Source organism: Taudactylus pleione, unplaced genomic scaffold (genome assembly GCF_031769625.1).
Source record: "Taudactylus pleione unplaced genomic scaffold, aTauple2 ptg000053l, whole genome shotgun sequence".
Classification (NCBI taxonomy): domain Eukaryota; kingdom Metazoa; phylum Chordata; class Amphibia; order Anura; family Myobatrachidae; genus Taudactylus; species Taudactylus pleione.
In genome coordinates, this window is record NW_028284455.1 from 41,307,882 (window position 1) to 41,329,477 (window position 21,596).

The 21,596-nt window shown below is 42.5% G+C and overlaps 1 protein-coding gene across 1 annotated transcript in view; it reads left to right on the forward strand.

The window, feature by feature from the left end:
* Positions 1-9,092, forward strand: part of LOC148535392 (acyl-CoA dehydrogenase family member 11-like) — a 670,105-nt gene extending 661,013 nt beyond the window's left edge. The window contains exons 19-20 of the mRNA XM_088463865.1: positions 7,777-7,886; positions 8,981-9,092. Of these exons, the coding sequence (XP_088319991.1) occupies positions 7,777-7,886; positions 8,981-9,092 (222 nt within the window). The remainder of the gene's footprint in view (positions 1-7,776; positions 7,887-8,980) is intronic.
* Positions 9,093-21,596: the final 12,504 nt, after the last annotated feature.

Consider the following 21,596-nt stretch of genomic DNA (forward strand, 5'->3'; position numbering starts at 1 on the left):
GATGACCAAGAATTGGATTGTTTCTGTGTGAAGGGCCCCAACACGAACCGGTACAGGTTGGGTACGAAGAGACACGATTCCATTCACAATTTGGGCACCATCTACTGTAGACAAGGTCACAGTATGATCAAGGGAAGATACAGGGATCCGAAATTTCCGGACAAGCTCAGCGGTAATGATGTTTTCAGCAGCCCCTGAATCAAGGAGAGAGAGAGCAATTTTAGAACTGTGTAATAGCTCCAGAGTAATGGACAAAGCAGATTCAGTTTTTGATGGAGACAAGGACATCACTCCCAACCTGGTGCATTGGAACATGTTAGGATTGGGAATTTCCCAGATGACAAGGACAGGCAGTGACAAGATGACTGGTCTCTCTGCAGTACATGCACAGGTTCTCCCGCCGATGCCTTTGCCACTCCTCAATGGTGAGACGAGCCCGATTAATCTGCATGGGTTCGTCGCCCACCGGTTCAGGCGGGAGGGTGGTTGGAGTAGTGGTCAGCAGGAATCTAAAATGATCTCCCCTACTTTTCTCACTCTGTCATTCTTGATACCATAGGTCCACTTTGTTACAGAGGGAGCTAAGATCATTGAGAGTAGCAGGAAGATCTCGTGTGGTGAGGTGGTCTTTTATTCAATCTGACAGCCCACTCCAGAAGGTGGAAATCAGAGCCTCCTCATTCCATTTTAGCTCTGATGCTAGTGTTTGGAATTGAATGATATACTGGCTGACGGACGACTCCCTTGACGAAGGTGCAGGTTCTCAGCTGTTGCTGAGGTAGTTCTCCTGGGCTAATCAAAAATCCTTCGGAAGGATGTGAGGAATTCGGAGTAATTCTCTAATAATGGGTCAGACCTCTCCCAGAGTGGCAAACCCCAATCTAGGGCAGAGCCGGACAGCAGAGATACAATATACGCCACTTTGGACTTAGGGGACGGGAAGTTCATAGGCTGTAACATGAAGTGGACATCACATTGGTTGAGGAAACCTTGGCACAATTTAGGATTCCCTTCATACTTATTCGGAGTCAGGAGGTGCAGGTGGGATGGTGCGGATGGAGCAGGGATGGCTGCAGCTGCTGGCTGGTTTGTGGCGGCAGGCATATTGACTGTAACCAGAGAGGCCTGCAATGTGTCCTGACGGAGAGACATTTCCTGTAGGAACTGAGCCATTTGCCGTCTCTCTAAGCGGCTAGTGATACCTTGGAGCAGGTCGCCCTCAAATCCTGTCCACTAGCCAAATCCATTTGGCCAGTGCAAACTGTCAGGGCTTGGTGTGAACCTGGACCCGGAGTGGGGTCGGATGGCGAGTGAGGATTAATTTGTTGGTACTGGGAAGCAGCCGGTCTTAGAAGAGTATGACTCATGAATGAAAGAGTAATTCGGTTACACATGTAGGGTGATGTAAAGCTGATGAGACGCTGGTGGTACTCAGTGGACCGGGGTCGGCAGAACAAACAGCAGGTTGCGGATACAGGAGGCAAGTAGTAAACAGGGAGCCAGACCGCACCAAGGCTAAGAGGTGAAACTGTTTGAGACACACTGGAACTACGGCAGTTTAGGAGCAAGGGAGCACAGAGAACTAGCTCACAGCATACGCTGTGATAGATGTTGCACTGGCAGCTAAAGGACCTCTTGACAGCCCTTTAGTACCCTCAGGTAGTGCAGGATTGGCTGCTAGCACTCCCAGCCCAGGCTGTGACTGGATTGGCCCAAAGCAGACATCTGACCAGAATCCAAGATGGGTGCTCCCAGCAGTCTATAGTGCGGAAGTGCTGCCAGTCTCACCCCCTCTCACCTGCCTCCAGATGGAAGCCCTCAGTCTGCGGAAGCTCACTGTGCCCAGTGCCACTCTCCAGGACCCTGCACCTCCGCCGGAAGCCCCGCGCCAAAGTGCCCGGAGCGGTAAGGACCGCAATCTCGGCAGCCTCTCAGCCCCGATCATGACAGGTAAACTGAGGTAGTCATCCTATCCACCTTTAACAGCCAGCACAAGTCTTTCATTAGTTTAGAGACAAAAGGAGTACCTTGGTCTGTTAAGACCTCCTTTGGTATTCACAAGCAGGTGTACAGTGTTAACAATTCCCAGGCAATGGTAATAGATTTTGTGTTTTGCAGTGGTATGGCCTCAGGGTATCTGGTGGCATAATCCACTACTACTAGTATATATTGATGCCCTCAAGCAGATTTTTCCTGTGGCCCTATCAGATCTATGCCAATTATCTCAAAAGGCACTGAAATTACAGGAAGGGGTACCAGGGGCACCCTAAACCCTGCCTGGGGTGCTGTCTTCTGACATACTAGACATTCCTGACAAATTATTTTTAATGCGGCATGAATACCAGACCAAAAGAATCTTAGTTGTATGTGCTGGAGGGTTTCCTCCTCCCCTAAATGGTCACCCCACAGATGTGTGTGTGCCACCCTTAATACCAACTGCTCATGTTTCTTGGGAACTAATAACTGATCTACCCTTTTACCCTGAAAACAGGTAACAGAGTGCACTAAATAATTTTTCAAAACAAAGTATGGTACACCTTCTGGTGGCACAGCAGCAAACACTTTGCCAATAATTTCTACCACATTTTCAAAGTCATTAACCAGATTTCTATAGTTTTGTTGGCCAAAGTACTTTAAAGACACTCTCACCAACAAGGGACCACTGGGCCTCAGTCTGTTTCCTCCTGTAGCTCACTGACTAAAAAAGCTTTCATAGTCGCTAAGCTCTGGTCAACCATGGTCCTCTACTCCTGACTTACCTCAGCTGCTGACCATTTACCATCATCATTACACATAAGCACCTCCTGCAGCAGTGGGAAATCCTGGCCCAGGATTAGCAGATAAGGTGGTCTGGTTGACACTGCAGCTACCACTTTCAATGACTGGCTTTTTTGAATAGTGGTAAATGCACACATGGGCACTCCTCGACATCCCCATGAATACACAACACATTGACAGGGGGTAGAACCTGGTCAGCCCCTGGAGGTACCAGGTTAGTGGCGACAATGGTGAGGGCACTGCCAGTATCCACTAATGCCCAGATCTCCTGACCATCCACTTGTACCATCATACAGAACAGGGTTTTTTCTGCTGGAGAGATGGTCTCAGCAGCCATGTTGACAATAGATCAAGTTGCTTTTCCTGTGCTACAATCCACTGGTTCACTCTATTTCAGACAATCCTGCCGCATATGACCAGACTCACCACAGTTGAAACACACCACAGGAAGCAGGGTTTTCTCCTTAGCAATGGTTACCTGGGTCCTGGGCTTCGGTACTTGTTGCCACCCTTGCTTAGTTTTGGTTAATTTTCTAAAGGTAGAGTGCTGCTCAACTACCACTGCTAACTCCTCAAATGTCTGGGGGTCAGCCTGCAGGGCCTAGTGTTGTACCCCATGGTCTAATACCTGTATAGCATGGCCTAATGCAACAATTTCTACTACTGTATGCATAGTGCTGCATGTTTCTCTGGTCGTAACCATGCTTTACTTACTCTAACTAGCTTAGCCAGTTGAACTCTGGGAGGCTCAGAGGAGTTCAGCCACCAATTATGGAACTCCTGGGCTTTCCTGGGGCCAGTCATGCCAACCCTGTTGAGAATGGCCTGCTTTAGATGAGGGTGTGAGCTACCCTCCACTACCATCAGGTCAGTATAGGCTCGCTGTGATTCCCTTGTGAGACAGGGAGCTAACAGGGCAGCCCATTCCTCCTCTGGCCACTTTAATCAGGTGGCTCTATGTTCAAAAGTGCACAAGAATGCCTCAATATCATCTGAAGCTGTGAGCTTTTGCAAAATTTCACGATCATGCACACCTTTTCTTATTTCCCTCAGCTCTTCATGCAGTAGCTGGATTTGTTTTTGCTGCCCGGTAGCCTGTTTTTGTTGGCCTGCAGCCAGTTGAGCAAACACCTTAAAAACTTCCTCCATATTGCAACACAGATGTAGCAGGCCTGACTAGCCGGCTAGGGCAAGCCAGATTCCTAGCACACTATCCCTGCTGATAAATTCTTAACACTGGAAATCATTCCCTGGGCTCAGAGCCCTATACACAGGAGTTAGTAACTGCTGTACAGAGTGCACACTTGCCAAACTGCAAGACTCTCCTGGGTCCTTTGCTGCATAGTAGTATCCAGCAAAAAGTGTCCCTGTGACAAGAAATCACATAACCAGAATAAAAGTCCAACCCTCTTTATTACCAGCACAGGCAGGTTACAGCTTCATAAACCAGACTTGCAATTTAGGTTACTTAGGCAGTTCTCCAAATAGCATATGTTACAGCAGTACAGATTCAAATCCGGTCATAGTTGCTCAGGAACGTGTCCGTATATCAGCATAGCAGCAGCAGTTCCTATCACAGGAACAGTGGCCTTGACAACCCACACCCCCTTCTGGATGCAAGTCACCATCAGAAGCCCCATTATGTGCTCTGAACACATTCTTAACCCTGCTGTTCTGCTCGGGTCTACTATACTCATGTACTGTTCGGGTCAATATGACCTGTATCATAAAATTATGCTTTTCGTTAATATTCAAACAAGGGATATTCTCCAAACTTTTATTAGAGTAAATAAACATTCAGATGAACAAACCAAAATTACAAACATTTTTGTAAAGTTGTTTTACATAGGTATTTACTGCTTTAAACAATTTTGGCAATAATATGTTACATGGGATTTACAAACATGTTTATTGCACTTGATACATATTTTGTTTTATTATCATTTTTGAATGGAAAAAAATTTGCATCTGGCACGTTTGACCACTGTAACATTCCCCGCAGAAGTTCCTGGTTGAGGATCTTGATTAGTTGATTGTACAGTATGTTCTTCACAATTGTACGTGACTCTACTGTCCGTGGCATATATTTTCTTGAGGAAATGTGGGGCTTGATGAGTGTTTTTCCAAGCTCTTCAAAAAATATTCTCCTCTTTATAAGTTTCTTATTGTTCCAGTTGGGGTTTATGGAAGTCCATAGGACAAAGGCATTGTATGCACTGATATCTCTGATATTTTAAAATATTATCAGTGACAATTGTTTTTTTTCCATTTGCAAGTGTATGTGTTCTCAAGTTGATCTAAGGCATCCACTGCACAATTTGTTGTGTTATAGTCCAAAATTATGTTTGGTTTCTTGTCTGGCCTATCACTTACTTGTTTGTCTTTATGTAAGGTGCTCAAAAGAATGAAATTTGTATTTTTCTTTGGAAAATAATACACTACCACTGTGTTCTCAGTGAAATAAAAAGATGAACTATGCACCTTTCTCATAGTACCAAGTATGGTTATGTTTCGCTTGAGCATAAGTTGTGCCAAATTATACGAGGTGAAAAAGTTGTCACGTGTAAGATTGTGCCCACTTAGTTCACATGTGAGGTCTGCCACAACTCTCACCCCTTGGTTTTTTTCTGGCTGTTTTCCAGTATACACTTTGCGATTTCACAACATATGATGTTTTAGAATCACGCAAAGTCCAGATTTTCACACCATATTTTGTTTGGCTTGGAGGGAATGTACTGCTTGAAAGAGCAGTACCCTTGAAATCCAACTAATTGTTAATCTATGGCCATATTACAGTCACTTGTTGAGACTTTTTGAAACTTTGTGAATAAATGTGTGAAAAGGTGAAAAGATGACATAATCTAAATGTAAACCAATGAACTGACACTATATTCATAATTTTTATAATTTTTATTGTTGAAGTAATGTGTTTCAAAATATTTTCGGTCACTAACTAGTATAATATTCACATCTGGTCATATTGACAGTACATTAATACTAACTATTCATAACTTGAAAAAAATATAGAATTTTTTTTTTATCATAACAACTATTTGCCAAAAAAAATAAAAGTAAACAATTATGGAAATCATAATTACATAAAAAACGAACTGACACCGAAACACATTTTGTTTAGGGTCAAATAGACCCGAACAGAACAGCAGGGTTAAAGGCTGATTACAGGTACAGTTTAATTAATTAGATGACAGCTGATTAAGGCAACACCTGAACTGGACCCTTCAGTCCTACTGCTTTTGCTCTGCCAAACCTGAGATAACTTGACATTCCACATTCACTTCATGTGGAATTATGCTGACCCTGCCACAATAAATATATTATGAAAAACAAAAGATTAACAAGCTTGCTTGAATTAAAGTGTGAATAATATCCCCATACCAAATTTTAAGTGATGTGTAGCCAATCATTTAATAGATGAACATCACTTGTTAACCAGGAGGAAAATCTCCACGATATTCACAGGAATCCTTTAAAAAGTATAATACTGTTTCAACACTTGTTTATTCTAAGCGTGATTTTTTTTTACCTGAAATAAATATCTTGGTTTGAAGCATATCTGACACAAAAGCTGGAAACAAGTTTGATGTTACATGATTCCACCTCCTGCCATTAAGTTGAATTCTACCAGCAGTTGGGCAGCATCTGAGGCATTAGTTTGTTTCATCCAAAACTATATAAAATCCTGCAGAGCTATGCAGATATACAAATTAAATATACTCTGGACTCACAGTCACCATAGATCAACTGCAGGGATGCCTCTGTAACAGCAGAGTAGGACCAGTCCCATCCTTAGCTTTAAAACATAATTTGCATAGAGCATGACATATACATGACATATACATATTTAGGTATATATTATAGCTACCTCAAGCTGAGCTGTGTATTAAACTCATAGGATATTAAAGATGCCGTGATCTGACAAGTCCTACACTAAATGTAAACATAAATTCAACTTGTTTATGGATAGCTATGTTTTTTTATTTGATAGATTTATATATGCAGAAAGTTTAAAGGAATTTTTTAAGTTTGTATTTATTTTAGGACTAGTGTAGGATTGTAGAATGAATTAGTCAGCTCATTATGTATTGCAGATTGGCCATCTTGCACTTCTGATAAATGCCAGAAGGGGCGATTGGCCAGATGGACCGGTCCGGCTTTAAACCCTGGCCGAGCGGTTCTACCTCCTGGCCCTCTGCCTGAGAGATGGGGCATGCCACGAAGTCAGCCTCCCGTGACTCGTGGCATGACCCCGTGATGTAAGGCCATGCCCCTTTTGCTGGCGCGCTAACGCTGGGGTACTGCCATAGCTACTCATCAGCCCCAGTCCATCCCTGTGTGGTAAAGCATGAGGAGGGTATAAGGGTTAACAATGTATGTGATGACTGCGGAGGTGCGCTTTTGTTTATGACATGTGGCCACACTCCTTTTGAAACTTAGTTTAAATTTAATTTTTTTCTAATGAATGTATTATTGAAAGAAAAAGTGGGTTCTTTGCTCGTAAAATATCTGTATCTTTGAGAGATGTACAGTATGGTGCATTATATTGGTTGCATAGTTTGCAGGATGACGTAGTAGTTATAAAAGTATAGGGCTAGGTAAAAAATGTCTGAACTACAGTACTGTGTTAAAAACAACTATATGGCAAAATATTACTTTGATGGTTACAAACTTGTAAAATAGACGTGGAAGTCAGATGAGACTTAAAATTATTATGACAAAAGTTTTTATTGTGTTTGTCCTCTTATCTAGGTTTATTATATCATCAACAATATTCATCATGTAATGCTTTGTATAATGCACAATGTGACACAAATAGGTGGCACCTTTTTATTAGGTGCAAACAAAACACAAATCAGGTCACTGTGAAATATGCTCATTTTATATGACAAAACATAGTTACAGCAAAACATGTTCGCTGTCCTAATAAATGTTTTTATTCTGTTATTATACTTATATAATATTGTTTTTATGTATTTGTAGATTGCAATGATAAAGGTTGTAGCTCCTAGAATGGCATGTCAGGTGGCAGACCGTGCAATCCAAGTGTTTGGAGGAGCTGGGGTTTCTCAGGATTTTCCTTTGGCATTCATGTGAGTAGTTCTCTCCGTTACTAGGGAATTGTGACATTTCATATTGAAACTTATCTACAAACAATGTGCTTCTTTAAACTACAGGCTTTTCAAAGTAAATCTGTCCCTAGCACATTTATATGTCAAAAGAGAACATATAAATAAAACACGGGCTGATTCAGATATGGGCGCAGAAACACCTGCAGCTGCGTCCATTGGCAGTCACTCATCTGTTACTTTATGCAAATGCAGATACAAAGTCCTTCCCTTCCCCATGCATCTGAATATGCAAGGACTGAGACACCTATTGTCAGTGTCCGTACACACAGTAATACTGATCAGTGCATCCTTAGAAGCCGCCATCAGTTTCGCAATTGAAACTTGCACCAACCCTATGGAAGGTGCAGGTTCTCCACCTATGTATGGGCTCCTATGTGAGCGGTCAAGAGTTTCTGTACACAAGTACTTTCACCAGCATCCCATGATATGCCCATGAGATGGACCAGATTTGTGCACTAAGACACCACCCTGTCACCACACAGGAATGCCCACTACATTTTGGGTACACTAGTCTGCATGCGCTTGAAATTACAACAACGGGTCTGCATGGACAATCGGGGTGTGTGCACATTAGCAAAAAGTTGATCCACTACGTCCAGCATCAGCAGTGCATACACCTCTGAATCAGGCCCACATTCTTTACATTTGCTGACTGTCTGACAAGTCTATTTTTACAAAAAGTAGAAAAAAGACGCACAGTTGATAAAGACCCCACCCCCAATTTGACCTTATTAGCATGCTATTAAGGTGGCTTAATGTGCTAATCAACCCAGCTATTATGCTAAACAGCCCAATAAGCATTGTCAAAGAGCAGTTAGCTGGCAGGGAAGGAACACCGCACATATAGCATACACCTTGTATGCTAGAGCATAGTGAGCACACTTTCTGTATGTTTCTCTTTCTCACTGGTGTATGTGGGGGGTTTATCTTTAACAGACTTGAAATAGACTGTACTATGTATAATAATGGGCATGATCATTTGATTTAATAAAGGGCATGGTCATTTGATTTAATTATGGGATTGATGAGCAACTATGAATAAATTTTTCTTGCAGGTATACAGCTGTTCGAACACTTCGTATAGCTGATGGTCCTGATGAAGTCTATCTTTCAGCCATTGCAAAAATGGAACTCATGGAGCAAGCAAAGTTGTTGGCAAAAATATAACAGTCATAAAATAGCTTAATCTCTCAAAAGTTAAGTAACCCTTATTGTGTTCTTCTACATTGTTCAGTACCTAGCTTAATGAGCTCTGCTTTTCTCCAGATTCATCTACATGTATGCTTACTTACTGTACATGTGGCCTCTACTGACCTTTCATATTGTTCTTAAAATAAAGGTAAAATTAAATGAATTAACCCTAGATACAGTAAAAATTTACATCTCTGATTAAAAAAATATATATTTCAAGATGGCATTTTTCAAAATAACAATGAAAGCAAAATAAAATACATTTCAAAGCTAATCTGTATCTTTGGTTTCTGTCATCTGTAATCTGTATCTGTGTTAAAGTCATTAAGAAAGGAAAAGGTAAGAAAGTGAAGAAGGAAATGTAAAGCGAGTAGTATGGTTAATAACATTCAAAGGCGTAAAAATATCTATTTAATTTCTGATTTGGTACCTAAAAAATGTAAGTAACTCCCAGCGCTCCCTCACAGCAACTGTTCTTTACCCCATCAGGAACCGAAGGCACTGGTTCCTTTAGATCAGTGGTGGCCAACTTATAGCACGTGCGCCAGAGGGGGCACTCAGAGCCCTCTCTGTGGGCATGCGCCATCACCAAAGCGCGGGGCTGGGCTGCTCCCTTCCTCGTGCCTAAAGACATCCAGCAAGCACTCTACACAGCACAGGCTGCGGGAAGCCGCACAGGAGGTGACATCTGTCTCTGGATCAGGTTGGTGGTCTCAGGTTATGGGTGCTGCGGGGCCGGAGGCCTGAAGTCACGCTACTTTTTTTTCCCTCAGTTCAATTTGGTGAGCGCGGGTCAGAGGAACGGTACGGGGGCTGTGGCGCGATGAGCCATGTGTGTGTGTTAACTAGGGATGGGGCTGTATACATGTCTATGGGGCATAATATATTAAAAACAACTCATACATTAACATCTTTTGTCATAAAAGAAAAACACAATAACATAGTTTTCAGTGATACAAACAACTTTGTCCCCAAATCTTATAATGCCCCATAGTTGTGCCCCCAGTTCATGTTCTGTAATATACTGTAGTTATAATGATATATAACTATATTTCAGAACATGAACTGGGGATACAACTATGGGGCATTATATGATTTGGGGACAAAGTTGTTTGTATCATTGAAAACTATGTTATTGTGTTTTTCTCTTATGACAAAAGATGTTAATGTATGAGTTGTTTTTTTCTAAACGAAAACCTCAGTATTCAGGTTAAATTGCTGTGTTGGCACTTTGCGATAAATAAGTGGGTTTCGGGTTACAGTTTGGGTCTCTAAAAGGTTCGCAATCACTGCTTTAGACCCTAATTGCGGCCATGCTCCTCTCCTACAAAATGCAGCTAGTGGCTGTAGGGTACTATGCATTGGCTGGCAAGTGGATGTTCAGATATGGAGCAATGAGTAGGTGCTACAGCCTGGTGTACCTAGTAGGTAATAGCTACTGCATCAAGATTATGAACCCTACCCTTTTGGGTTAGTTTTGATGACATTGATGGACATTTGCATTGATGGACATTTTCAGGTGTTGGAGATAATCTTTAACTCTATGATTTGCCCAGGGGTACATGGATGATATATTTATCTTTCACAATGCAGGGGTATATTTTATGGAGACTCTCATGGAGAGGACCCAGAGGACCATTCAGACTGAAGTAGCATAAAATTTAATTCTAGAACCCTTTTATTGTTGCCCTGGAGATCTACTGTAGAGGAAGTGGTTTTAGGAAGTAGCTAAGGCATAAACATCACCCACAAAGTGAAAAGGGTGGATGGGTCCACTGCCCAGTTTTACCACCAGTGCACACTGGAGGCAAAGGAATAGAGGTGAACAAAGAACCTTCTACATGGAAAGCAACTGCCCAGTTAGTAGACTACTATGTGGCAGATTGGCAACACTGGCAGAACCACCTGTGAAACAGACAGCCCCAAAGGGCTACAAGCAGTCAATCAAGCATCTTCTGCTCACCACCCCACAAATAAGTACCCACACTACCAAGCCCTTTAAGCCAGCACCATTCCGGCCTGTCCTTCGGAGCTCTTACTGAACATGAAAAACTTGGACTTAAAATAATGTGTTATCTCTGGTTTGCTAGGATTGCTGAATAGTTCATGCTTACGTGACTAGACTCCTGAACCAAATTCAAGTCCTGAAACCAGGCTTGCTTACCTGTCAAGTGGAGATGAGCCAGAGACTGTTCCCACTTCAGTTAGTTCAATTGAGTGGTGTGTGAAAGCACAGGTAATCACATTTATTGCAAAAAGGCCACCACAAAATATGAATCCCCCTCCTTGTTTATCTTGCTGCAATCTTGCAGGGATAGCCTTTTAAAGTTACTCCAGAAATTTTGAGGTAGAGTAGAAGGTGCTTGTTCTGATGGCCATGTGTTTGAACAAACAGGTTGGACTGTATAGAACCTCAAATACCTGAGCGATATCAGTTATACAGGACTGCAGGCATACCAGTCTGAAACTACACAGAGGACTACATTAAGCAGTGGCTGTAGAGATATACCAGAAAACTGGGACTACAATTTTCCTGGATTGGATCCATAATTTTCAGCTTGAGCAGATAAGCTTTATGAACAAGTCTCATTAAGTCGCATGCAATTATTATTTCCATCTCCATTGAGAGTGCTGTAATGTTTTAGTTTTTTGGATTGTAACAAAGTTTGAGCTGCCTTCAATCAAAAACGATAAACTTTTTATCATCTTATATGTAGAAATTTGAAGAAGTCCTTCTGAGACTAGGTACCTCATTCAGAGTCGGTCGAAGCGGTCGCACGGTCGTACGCCACCGATGTTCGCTATACTGCGCATGCGTGAAGTTCGCAATGCGCGTGCGCAAACTAGCCGCTACGATCAGAAATTTCTCTCTCCTTGAACACAGCCAGGTCGGTAGTTTGAGTGATGCCTCATTTGTGGGTGGTAATAGAGGAAGGTGCTTGAAAACGGGGGAGTGGAGATCCGAACGCAGGCGTGCCTAATTATGCGAACAGCGTTTTATGGGAGTGCATACGGTTTATGGGAGTGCATAATTAACAAAGTAGTGTCATGGCACATGTGACATGGGAGGTTTTTACACTGACATGATCGTAGAGCTTAAGAGAGGGTATGGTCAACCTTAAGCACTACGACCAGTTCCGATGGTTCCCGATGGTCTCGATTAATCCTTATATGCCCGGAGATGACGTGCAATGCGTACGAGAAGAGGGCATATTTTTTTTAATTCCGGCCGCTTCCTCCCCTTGGTCGGCCAGCTACCTATCCGAACTTAGGGACGCAACTTGCGAGGGATTCATTTGCATATCCCGCCCCTTTTCCCGTACGACCTTGCGGCCGCTTCGACTGACTCTGAATGAGGTCCTAAATGTGTTGTGGTTGCTGGACACCTTCCTCCACTTTGATACCACCTATGACGTCCTATTCGGGGTCTCTCCAGATAAGCTTGTACTGTATTTATAGTTTTTGTATGCATTTAAAGTCTTCATGTAACTGTGTGTCATAATACAATTTTAATTGTTACTACACTATATTTTGATACTTTCTACTTCTATATGGACCAATTAAAGAAGTCTTTGCTGCACACCTTGATGGTTTTACTGCACAGGTTCCACGTTTGGTGATTGATCCAAGTATCACACAGATAAGCAATCTAATTTTTAACTCTGGTATGAGCATATTTATTCTATGCGTTGTCAGTCTGATGATCTAAATTAATATATTTAAATATTACACCTTATAGGCACCTCCATTTTGAAGATCAGCTGCCATTTAGGAGGGTTGTTCTCATCACTGTAAGATCTTATCTGATGTGCCACAATCACATTTATTTTATATGTACTGGAAAGGTTGTCAAGGGGAGATATATATGCTTCAGTGAGCCGATTAGCCTTAATTACCAGACCACCTCACAGAGCCTGATAAAGGGTGTGTATATCTCTAGAGTCATGCTCTCATTGCCTGGGGAACAAGTAGAGGCCTGTTGGGAGACACTGTAATAACTGAATGTAAGTGCTATGCTAAAGTCTTCTGTTTTGTGGGATGGACATTAGGTCCTTCCACTCTGAGAGAAGGCATAACTATCACTATAACAAGACAGGCCAGGATTTACTTTCATGTTTTGTTTATTTTTGAGCTGCTAATAAAACTTTACTTGAACAAAGTAATGGTGTTAAAGTACTGCTATGGAATATATATATATATATATATATATATATATATTCCATAGCAGTGGTCGAAGTGGAAATTTTGAAGTGGGGGTATGGAGGTAGTCAGCAAAATGGCTGTGGTCACATTATGAGGGGTGTGGCCTTGTATCTCGAGGAGAGTGGCCACTCAAAATGGGGAGGTGTCAGCATCCATCTCTCACCCTTTACACCCATAGTAAATAAATAAACACATAGGCCCCCACAGGAAATAAATAAAACACAAACGGGGGAATTCAATTGTTCTGGGTGGCATCTGTACTAATGGGCATCTGATGGAGCAATTCAATTGCTGCTCTGTTGGGCTCCCATTAGCTTTGGAAGACACATTTCTTCTTGCAGTATCCTGACGTGGTGAGAAGCAAAGTCTGTGGTTTGGTCTCGAAAACGGTAGTTTGGGTGCTGAAACCATGACTTTAGACAAGTTTAGCTGCGCATCCGGTGCTTCTGTGCGCTTCAAAAATAATGGGTGCCTGAACAATTGAATTGCTCTGTTGGGTGCCTGTTACTTTAACTGCCACCCAGAAGAATTGAATTTCCCCCTACAGACTTTCCATGAAAAAAATGCACACATTGGCACCAAGAGGAATATAAAGAAATACATAGGCTCCCACAGAAAAAAATAAAACACGTAGACCTGCATGAAAAAACAAAACAAAAAAACACACACACATTGGCACCAATGGATAGGAAAATGTTGTGGGGTACACAGAGGTGGTGAGGCACAAATAGGTAATAAGGCATACAAGGATGATGGGATACACAGGGGTGGCGGGGTACACAAGGGGTGGTAGGGTACACTAAACACAAGTGTGGATTCAGGTATTACCCACCAGTTGCTTTTGTTCAGAGCTATGGAGGAGGCTATCTGACTCTGATTGAGGGCTGTAATGGTGTGGAGTGGAGAGGGATCCATCCGGCTGAATGATGAGGGCTCGGATGGAAGCAGGGATTAGTGCAGGTGAAAGTGGAAGCAAATACTGTACTCATAGCCCCAGCAATTAAGAGGCTGCAGCATCAGGAACAGCTCCAGGGCTCAGCCAGCTGCACCAACAGTCTTCACAGCGAACCAGTATGACGAGCTGTCACCAGCGGGGGACAGGCAACACAGGCGGGCAGGCGGCACACTAGAGGGATTCGCAGAGTGAGGTAGATCCGTCCAGCAGGGGAAGGGCACAAACAACAGGCAGGCCACTGCACACTGCAGGAGGAGACACACACACAGGCCAGTGGCGGTAAACTGCAGGTCCCGCAGCATGGCAAGAAAGATTGATTAACGGCAGAGAAAGCCTTATCCAGCTGCACAGACTCTGTCTATTATGGTGGCAAGGGAGAGACAGCACAGCAGGCCCCCAGAGCACAGCTTTCCCACTCTGCATGTACAGCTTTCCCACTCTGTGCTCAAGCCACACCTCTGCAGTATTGGAAAATAAAAGAAAAAAAGACTAGTGCTGGAAGTGCCGATATGTCATACCGTTGCATACCGGCACACTTCGAGCACTGTTCCATAGACTAAAAACCTTACAGTTTCACATGTCCCATTATGGCTTTTTAGACATGATCTGAAATTTACAAAACCTACTGAATTTGTGCCACTCAAACTAAAAAAAGCAATGAAATTCCAATCATTAAGGCAATGAACGTGTTTCTTGTGCAATACAGATATGGTATACCATCACACCCTGTGGTTAACTGCATATTCAGCACTCTCACAGAGTTGGTTTGTTGTCACTCACAAAATGGTGGAGCTGCTAATTCACAGAATTGTGTGCTCATTGGAATACACACATGCAGTCTATGCAACTGAGGTCTGTCCACAAACAAAAAAATGGCAACTGCTCAATCAATCTGGTAGTACTATGCATGAAAGGGAGGGGTCATACCAAGTAGAAAAGGGAGGGGTGCTTAACCCCCTATTGTTCCTCAGCACACTGAATTATACTTGCAATGTTATATGAACACTATATGGTAATAGAACTTCAGAGATATTGATTGCATGCATTTGCAAATACATGGGAAGCTGCTAGGCCTCGTCACGGATTCTCTGTTACTAGCAGTCCCTAACACTAAGGGGTTCATGTTCGGGGCTCAGAGCATCCCAAAAAACATCCAGCCTAGGACACCCCCAGGGCATCACAACTCAGGAATGTTTTTTTTTTGCGCCTCCAGAGCTTGTCCAATATTTACTAAAATACATATTTTAAGAAAAAATTGTCAACACTTGCTCTGTAAACCTTTGGACTAATGACTAATTAAGCAAATGGAAGTTTCCATTTAGCTTAGTTAGTCCTTGGTTACTCACCTCTGCAGCGCTGTCCTCCTTCTCCGGTTCTTTTCTCCAGCATCACAGACAGCTTTCCATGGACTGGCCGGTCACAGAACAGGTACTACCCCTAACTCTGCACCCCCTCCCAGCACACTCTACCTACACTACCCCTATCACTGCACCTCCTCCCCGCACACTACCTAAACTACACTAATCCTAACCCTGCTACCCATACACACTACCTACACTACTCTTAAGCATGCACCTGCTCCCCGTACACACCACACTAACCCTGCACCCGCTACCCACGCACATTACCTACAATCTACACTACACTACTCCTAACCCTGTTCCCGGTCCCCACACACACTACCTGCACTATACTACTCCTAAGCCTGCACCTGCTCCCTCCACAAACTATACTACTAACCCTGCCCTTGCTCCCCCATACACTGCCTACACTACTTCTAACACTGCACCCGATCCCCGCACACACGACATCACTCTACCACCACTAACCCTGCAGCCAGAGCCATAACTAGACTTTTTGGTACCCTGTGCCAGGAAGAGCATTGGTGCCCCCTCATTTTTCAAAGGGACATAGTGCTCCCAAAAAAGAAGAATAGCCTCATGGGGAAGGGCCAGGGATATGGGAGGCCAGGAGATGCTGAGGATGAAATAAGATGAAGCTACAAATAATAATGATAATAAACAGAAAATTGACAGGCCCAAACAGTGCCCCCTGTGCCATGGCACCGGCCACACTACCCTAGCTACAGCCTTGTTTGCAACTTTTCCCCGCACCCACTACTTATACTGCACTGCTCCTAACCCTGCACCTAGCGTCATTAGCCACCCACTGGCTATAGCGTCATTAGCCATCCACAAATTCCCCTGCTAGATTCTGCCCGCAAAAAAACCCAGCTACCAATTTTTTTACATTGGATACCATGGTCATCAGTAGCGCGCATACATGCGCTAATCCAAAATTTGTCACGAGGAACTCAAATTTTTTGTAGGCAAAATTTTGGGGCCATTTGGATATTCCCCTATGGCCCTGATTTAGAGTTGTATGCAAACCCGATGGTTTACGTAGAACTTTGATGTTTTGTGATCTGCTCATTTGCAAGATATGTACTGCCTATGTGTAAATCAGTGTGGAGATAACGGTCGCAGTATCCCCTAAGCCGCCACAACATGATTGACATGCTGCAGCCATTTGGGGGTGGGGAAGATGCGGCGGCGACCAGCATTCCAGAAAATGGGGGCATTGGACCTGTTTTATGGGCATTTCAAGGCCAGTGGCTGTATCCTTGAATGCAGCTTCACTGGCCCCGGCAGCATGAAATACATGACTATCCTGAGTAACCTGAGGGCTAATCAGATGACAGATATTCACGCAGTTGATCCGATGGCTGTATATCGGGATGCAGCATGGGATCATAGAAGTCGGCAGTGGCCATCTTATTTTTTAAAATGCCCCCTGCGACTTTCGCATATTGAAGCACAGCCTCTGTGCTACAGACATAAATCAAGAATTTCACTCAACACTTCACTTGAAAAAAGAGAAATTTATTGGCATTTCAATACTTTATATGTCAACATCGAACTTTTGTCAAGACAGTTTCAATCACCAGAAAATTATCAATTAAAACACTGTCTGGAGCAAACTATGTGTCATCAGTAATACTGACAATTCTGTTGACTTAAGGGTCGAATACTTTTGCAAACCTCTGTGTATATGTTTAACCCAATCTTCTTTCCAGCACATTAAGGCTCTTTCCAAATTGTTTTTACTCATGCAACACTCTGATAACTTAACATTAATGTGACTGCTGCATCCATAAGCAGCACCAGCGGAGACTGAATCGCTGACTTTTGGAAGTAGTGTGGTTTAGTTGTTTCTAATCTATCTGGAATGCAAAATGTAATAAGACGTGTATTTCCAGAAGAATTGAGTCAGCATCAACAGAATACCTTGGCTTGAAATGAAAGAGCTGTTGGATGAAATTAAAAATTCCTACTAATATATAAAAATGAAACATTGTGTGTTTGTTGCTCTATCATGGCCAAACCTTTGAATCGTTTGACTTAACATTCGCATATGAATAGATTACTGGCTGGCTTAGAACATAGGCTATATGTTTTTCCATATCTCCCACTCACATGCCCCTTTTTTTAGGTACTGGTGCACTAAAAACAATGTGCATGTGCAGCAAGGAACCTGCCACACAGAGCACATAATAGGGAGATCTGTACTGTAGTGCTTGCCAGTCGCACAAACATTTTCATGCAATCCTGAAAAGCTCATTAGAAATATAATACACATTTCATTCTACACATACAATTAAAAACATACAGCATATATACAAAATATGCTTACCACAGAACTGCAGAATGGAGTATTACTATTATCAGGTTCCTTGCCACACATGCATGTTGGTCTTTATATGCCGGTACCTAAAAAATCTGAGTGGGAGGAATGGGAGACTTGTCGGCTGCTACAACGGCCGGTGGTGACTGACAACTTGACTGTGTGGGAAAATATAAATGTCCGCCCAGTTGTGATGTCAGTGCAGACACATCGAGAGGCAGAATGGTAAAGCAAGCTACACAGTGTCAGATTTTTTTGATCAGGACAAGGAATGGGATGAATTTTCGGAAAATTGAAAGCCCCAATATCTGTGCTACACATTATGCAATTTTTCCATAGAAGCTACTGATTTTTCACCACACCACACTGATTTTAGTGTGATGTAGTGTAGGAAATATGGCCAGATTATTGAAAATGCACACACACTGCTCCATATCGGGAATTTGAGGCCGAGATTTTCATTCTTGACCGACAGATCAGATCATCAGAGGAATGAATTTGTGGATGTTTTCTTACCATTTTATCAGTGAAACGCTGAAACGATCGTTCATACACACTATGCAATAAATCAGGCCGATCACACGATTATTCGCAAATCGGCCCAATAATTGTATAGTGTGTAGGTTGCTTAAGTCTGTATTGACTTACCAATCGCCCATTCAGTTTGCAGATCCCTGGGTCGGCGGATATATTGCCCAGGTGTGTACCATAACTTTGCACTTTCAGGCAATATTTACCAAAGCAACTTATCAGACACTGAAATTCATTGTCTAACATACATTAGTCAGATAAAAGCAATATGCTGATTGGTTGCTCCGGCTCAGTGTAAATGTTGCACCAACATGCAATGTTACAAGATGAGTACTACTTGGATTATGACTGTGGTTTCTGTACCACTGTTGATGTGTATATATATATATATATATATATATAAACCATGATAAGACATAAGCTATAAGCCAATGTTTTAGTGGTAAAGTTATTGCACTTGAAAACAGGATCTGATTACTGCAGTAGATGGGTCATGGAATCCCAGGAAATGCCAGTATCAACATGTACCAGGACACGTCTACACTCAGAAGGGATTGTCCCACAAGGTTCACAAATAGTTAACACAATACACAGCCTCAACGATTCCAAGACTGTACTTACAGTTTAATCTGATATCTGTCATGAGCCCAAAGCCTCTCAACAATGTCTTTAGATACAAAGGTATGAATACAATCCTGATTAAGCAAACATGGAAATGGTAGATGTTTAGTCACGGTATTTACAGAGTAATGAACAAAGTCCTGGATATACTAGTAACTGAGATGGGCCCAGAGCCCCTCAAGATAACCAGCAATAGACCTTAACACCAGATAAGTTGAGCACAAGTTCTTACCACATTAGGTGGATTGCATGGAGCTGGGATATGTGCTGATGGTGGTCATGATGAATCCGAACTAGATCCGGAATTGGCTGAACGCCGAGGTCAGGTACAGCAGAAGTCAGCCAACCGAATAAGTAGCAAGAAAAGGTGATCACTTTGAAGACATGGCAATATTGGATGCTTCCAAATGAGCCAGGAATGTATGCTCAGCACATGGAAGTCAGACTGGATGAAGGTACAAGGATGGTCAGCTGGGAGCTGGACCAGAATCCTGGCTAGGCCCTGTTAGATATCAGAATCAGGGTTTGTAGCAGTCTGAATCCAAGTAGTTAATCAGGAATAGTAACCACTGTATAAGGAAACCAAACCAGGAATATACAGGAAATTAACCAGAAATCCCAGAATGTGTGTCCTGAAACTGAACCAGGAATAGCAGGAATCTGCAGTGCAGCTCAGAGAGATTGAAAGCCCACAACTATCAACAAGACAGAATCCCAACTTTGATTTTTGATGATGCTACACCTGGGGGACCACTCCTCATATGTCCAATGAGCATTGGAAGTTATAACAGAGGCCTTCTGTTCTGTTTTGAGGATTAATTTTAAGTTGGATGGACGATATTGCAAATAGCTCTCAACAAATGCTAGATAGTTGCACATTTAAGTGGTTCTCATTTTGTGGGGACTACAGAGCAGAATCATTAAAATTTATCTCAAATATTGAGGCAAAGAATCAGTTTACAATATCTTTCAATAATAATATTGCACATCGAACATTCAAAATATGGGCACTAGCAAATTCAGTATTAAAGGAGGCCTAGCTTTCTACACTGCTTTGTAAGATAATGCTAACTTACCTGACTTGTCACTTCCTGATGAGGGTTACTGAAAACCCAGAGGAATTCTTACTCTCCAACTTCAACTCTCTTTTAATGCAGGTCTCTAGTATATATTTCCAAATGATGGAAGTGGATATATTCATTAGTTGTTGATCTCTCATCTAAGAGACCAATTACCGCAATAGTATATTTTTGATAGGTCACACATGATACATATCTGATTGGATAATTTTCAAAGAGCAAGGGTAGCAAAGTGAGGATATAAAGTTGTGTCCTTTGAAGTCCATAGAGGTGGCGTCTGCAGATGCTTATTGAAGCCAGATTCTGCTTCCAACCTACACCCCAGGACAAAATGGAGGACATTGTTAAAGCCTTGCTCCAAGCTACGGCAGCTCAGCAGTAAACAAACAAACTGCAGCAGGAAGCTACCAGGGCTCAGCAGCAATCTACTCAGGTGCAACTATTGGCCTTAGAGGCAGACTAGAGGCAACAACAAGTCACCATCGAGGAAACCCGAAAGGCCATAACGGAAAACAGCCAGGCCATAAAAGAGGTGGTACAACAGCTTGTAGTCCAGTCTGGAGATGCTTCCCCTGCTCTCCTAACTAACACTCACAACATACGGGCCAGTCACTTTCTGCAAAAGACGACCCAGAGTGATGATGTGGAGGTGTACCTTACGGCCTTTGAAAGAACCTCTGAAAGAGAAAAGTGGCATAAAGAGCAGTGGGCAAGTCTTGTGGCACCCTTCCTGTCATGCATGACCTCGTCCATCTAACCACAAAATGGCTGTAGCCAGAGAAGCTGACAGGACCACAGATTGTGGAAAGAGTTGTGATGGACCGGTATCTGCAATCGTTACCTTCATCTCTGCGCAAGTGGGTGAGCCATGCAGACCCTAAGTTTATACCCAATTTTGCCACCATTGCAGTCCCACTGACTGACCTTACCAAAGGCAAACAGAAAGTCATGGAGGAATGGGGTCCTGAAGCAGAGAAGGCTTTCCAGGAGTTTCCAGTTCTGGTGACCCCTGATTTTGACAGAGAGTTTGTTGTACAAACCAATGCGTCATAATTATTGATAAACACATGTATCTATCTTATTCTATCATAGAATAAGATAGATACATGTGTTTATCAATGTTTTGACCTCAAAACAACACACCTGATCAGTGAGGTCTTACTATTATAACTAAGTTTTTTTTGTATATCAAATAGGTCTGAACTGTGAATAATTATTGTTACCCATATTCTTACCTCATAGTAATACACCTGAACAGCGAGGTTCAATTATTATAACCAAAAGATTTGTTTTGGACATCAAATATGCCTGAGCTGTGAATATTTGGTGATATATAGTGGCTATGAGCATACTATACATATCTTTTTAGTAATTAAATAGTTATTTTTGCCTGGCCTTTACAATTCT